The following is a 4,488-nucleotide window of genomic DNA, read 5'->3' on the forward strand; positions in this document are numbered from 1 at the left end:
TTCACACACATCTATGTATATATGCAGAACTTTGGACTGTAGCATGCATCTTCACAGCTTTTCTTTTCATTTTCTTACTTTATTCAATTCTCATTAGATCAAACACAACCATATGTATTTACAACTTTATATAATTTTCATACCATTATTTTCTCTTTATCATTGGACCAATATTCTTTCTCCTCCTTTTCCATCTTACTATATATAGGGTGTCATGGTAGGTTGAATCTCCAAGCCTTTTCTTTCTTCAAGTTATCTTTAATTACAAAGTTTGTTGCAGACCTTCACATGCACTAGGTCGGCATGCATTGCTAGCTGCATGCATCGGGAATAAATCATATATATTATCATCTAAAGGCATCAAAAGTTAGTTGTTTCTGAATTCAGTTTACATATAATTAGGGTACTTCTCTTCACCATATTCTTTAACAATATTCAATATTCGTACCTACTTTGATTCAAGATTAGGTTGCATTACTAGCTAGCTTCTGAATGTTACCATATATATGTTAATTCACAAGGACATGGTACACATTTATTAACAATTCATCACGCATCTTTCCAGATAGCGTGTTAATTATATACCACGGTATTGTGACTGCTACTTATGTATATGTACACTAAATGTAACATATAACTTTATATGTTCCATACCGTACCACAAACAAGGCACAATTTTTTAATCTTTTCACACTCTTCAATCTTTCATGTATAATAGACATGACATTTAGGTAGCAAGGAAAAGGAGTCATGCATCCTGGAACTAGAACAGGTTTATGACAAAAACATGCATCGAGCAAACCGACCATCACTACTGTTGCAAGACACTGATACGATTGCAAAGCATATATACAACACCAACACCATCCCTAAAAGTTTCCAAAGTTTCCAAGGTATTGTTGCCTTGCAAATAAAAGTAATCCATATAAGTTTATGTTAGCTCTAGAAATAACATGTGTCAGTGGTTGCAGCTCTTGTCAAATGGAAAAAAGAACCCAATTTGCGTGACCGGTTCTTTATTTAAAACAGCACTAAAATTATTGAAAAAGGAATTGAAACAAAGAGTGATATTTACCTAACAAACTAAGATAACTAACAACTATTTTTACATATACTTTACCAATCTCTTCATTCAGGTAAAATGCATTTTCTTTGAAAGCTTAACCAACTAATGCCCACCTGTGAAGTTACTTTTTTCACTTTAATGTTTGAGTGTGTATGAACTTCATCTAAGGATGATTTCTTGGTTAATCAGAGACATTATTACTCTTAAAATTAATTCTAATTAAATGTAAGAGCTGTTTGATGAATTTGGTGGAATGGACTAATTGCATAGAAGCAACAAATACGTAAGGGAGATTTTCTGTGTTCTCTGACTAATTACTCCTCAGCAAAAACGAAAAGGAAAACTATTAATAAACAAAGTGAATGCTAGTTTTCTTAATAACGAATATTTTAAATTGGAAGGTCAAAGAAAAGATAAGAAATAATAATAGGTAATTATTATAACCCTTACTCAAGGACATCGTACGTACATTTGTTCTTCAACTTTATTTTATGGTCATCCTTTGAAGCTACATCGTATGCATTATTCAATGTCAGATGTTTGCTGTGATCAAAAGAAATTATAGCTTAACCCTTTCAAGCTATAGCACGTTGGTAACTGAATTAGCTTGGATCACGGACCTGCACTGCTAACTAACTAAAGTGACCGTGACTTCTTTTTTTACATAAATTAAATTAAATATGATGGAATTCATATATATGCATAGAAGAAAGAAAGAGAACTCCTTCATTTAGTTTGGTACTTATTCTAACGTGTACCCAGAATGGTTTCTCAACAAGGTACCTATAACTGAAATAACAAAGATTCAAATACAAAATATTCATCCCATATGTATAGCTAGCATTGCCATACCTACAAACATGCATGTACTCACCTTGGTTCAAGTGTATAAAATATGATGTGATTTAGCTTCTTGAGTGATTTCTATGGAGAATCTGCTCACATCCGTTGCTGCCTGCTTAGAGGCAACAATCTAACACTTTGGAAAGAACAATGGTGAGGAGACTCAAGAAGTGCTACCCTTATCATGTTGACTGCGGATGCTATCTGACTCCAAAAGCTTTGAACTAAAGGGTGTTGCTGGGAAGGGTCTGACATATGAATTGAAGGAGTGAAGAGATGGAATGAGAGGATGAGGCAAGATTTGAGAACCTGAGTTGAGGAACTGAATGTGGTTAAACTGTCTAGGATCATTGTCTACTGAGGGTGTAAGAAATGGAGCATAGGTAGTGAACATTGATGGTGTAGCAGAAGATGAGCCAAAGAAAAATTGAGAAGCCGATGAAGGTAATGGCAAAGAAGATGGGAATTGAACACCATTTCCAGTGCTTGGACCGGGATCTACCTGCTGGGAAGGAAACAAGCCATGGCCTCCAAATTGGGATAACGACAAACTAGAAGGGTCGGCATTGTAGGGGTTATATGGCATGGTATTGTTTAACAAACCAGGTAAAAGGGAGTGAGTAGTGGTGGTACCACTACCCATAGGGAAAAGCCTCTGAGTAGATGCATGCAAGTTGCTGTAGCTTCCAACAACATCGTCTTCATGATTTTCTTGCTCATTTGTTTTGACCCACTTGCCCTTTTCAGCTTCCTTGCCTTTTAATCTTGATATTGAATCTACACTTTCCCAATACCTTGACTTTGCCATGACGTTTTGAACGCCCCCATCCCTTACAAATGTGGAGCTAGCATCACCGAAGGGTCCGAGAGAAAGCTGAGAGGCAGTTGAATCATGAAAGGGGAGTAGGGTTTGTGGATGATGAAATTGACCAAAGCCCTGAGGAAATTGAAGTGGAGGGAGCTTGTCAATGTCAAGTTTAGTTGCTTCAAGCAACCAATCTATGACTTTGCTTGGTTGGTTTAGCCCAAGCTTGTCTTGAAGATCATATAGCTGAATTGCTGTGGGCACTGAGAGCCTAATCCTTCTGTCCCTCAACCCTCTTATGGTGCAAACCTTGCTGTGCCTATCTTTTCCTCCAAAAGAACGTGACACTCTCACAATTCTTGGATTTCTGAACGCTGTCCATTGTTTTGTACTGGAAGATGCCTTGGAAAACTTGTCAATATTAATGGGGCCACCTTCTTGCTTCGCTTGTTGACCTTCTCTTGAACTCGCCATCATCATCATCTACTTACTTCATCTTTCTCTCCAGTATATATATGGCGCGCTGCAAGTAACCCCTGACAAACAAAGAAAAATTTTATGCATTGGTATTGGAAATAGAATCCCTTTTCTGATATTATTACACAGTTTCGGTGGTAAAACTGACTGCAAGATTATTCAAAAGTTGTTGCATTCTTGACTACCAAAATATTCTCATTTTCGGTAGTTGGTAAATAAAAAGAGGTTCTGGAGAAGTAATATAAAAAAGAAAAAAAAAATTAAAGTTCTGCACTGAAGTCAGATTTCCCATCTGACTCCACTGCAGTTGAAGTCATGTTGATTCCCGAAAATTGAAGCGAGTACAATTCTATTTACTCAATTGATAGCTTGTGAAACCGAATTTGGAGCAAAAATAATAGCCTTGGAAGTCGAAAATTGTACATATGTAAAATAGGATTTGAGTGAAAATATAATTAAAATGACAAGAACCAACTTACACGAGAGAAAAATTGTGGATGCTATCTGGTTATTCTGTTCTATGCCTTCCACCATAACCTAGAAAGAGAAGAAATGAAAGGGAAAGGATATAGAAATACCCTAAAATTAAAGTGTTTCCGAAATGAGCACCTAAATGTTAATTATTTGAGCAGATGACCCCAACCTTATATTTCAACCTATTATCTCAAAGGGCAAAATTCACTCTACAATTCAGAATTTCATGAACGAGTAGTGAAGTTGTGAGTTTTATAGCATTCAACTTTTAGCATTTAAATGTAAAGAGTAAATGATCATTGATAACGTGGCATCCTTTTGAAATGACGCGTAAGCAAAGTGGCAGTGTTAATTTCCTCGATCTGCTCATACCTCATACTGAACAATCACTGCCTTAATCATTAACTGTTATCAACATAATTATTCAATTTAGTGTTGCAAAAGCTTCAATATTGGACTAAACACTGCCGGCACAAAGGGAGAACGATAAAAAGAAAAGACAGAGAAAAAGATGAGCTTCAATCCATTTATAAAGACGTTTTATTTACAAGATAAAACTCATAGAAAGCAGGTTTTACACTTTTATGTGCAACCACATGTATCTTTATCAAGAAATTCGCACTGTTGTAAAGGAAACAAAGAGAATTCCACAAAGCATTATCTAAAGAACTAATGCATTTCCGATAGTATTAAAAGCAAGATCTTCCAAGACTGAAACCTAAGAATATTTACAAGAATGAAATCCCTTTGGCGGTGTTATATTGACTTAGAATTATTCCTATACCAAAATATTCTTAACTAAGATGATAAGACTAAGATTTGC

General features: G+C 35.7%; 1 protein-coding gene across 2 annotated transcripts; it reads right to left on the bottom strand.

The window, feature by feature from the left end:
* Positions 1-1,763: 1,763 nt before the first annotated feature.
* LOC137821924 (transcription factor TCP5-like) lies at positions 1,764-4,166 on the bottom strand. 2 transcript variants are annotated; one of them, XM_068626730.1, is made up of 3 exons: positions 4,038-4,166; positions 3,671-3,728; positions 1,764-3,250 (listed from the first exon to the last, which is right to left on the bottom strand). In XM_068626730.1, the coding sequence occupies exon 3, from the start codon at positions 3,195-3,197 to the stop codon at positions 2,073-2,075; it is 1,125 nt and encodes a 374-aa protein (XP_068482831.1). In that variant the 5' UTR covers positions 3,198-3,250; positions 3,671-3,728; positions 4,038-4,166; the 3' UTR covers positions 1,764-2,072. The 2 variants fall into 2 exon arrangements, with proteins under 2 accessions (XP_068482831.1, XP_068482832.1); XM_068626731.1 differs by having other exon boundaries at positions 3,835-4,166.
* Between the last annotated feature and the right edge of the window lie 322 nt (positions 4,167-4,488).

The sequence above is a fragment of the Phaseolus vulgaris genome, chromosome 9, assembly GCF_000499845.2.
Source record: "Phaseolus vulgaris cultivar G19833 chromosome 9, P. vulgaris v2.0, whole genome shotgun sequence".
NCBI lineage: Eukaryota > Viridiplantae > Streptophyta > Magnoliopsida > Fabales > Fabaceae > Phaseolus > Phaseolus vulgaris.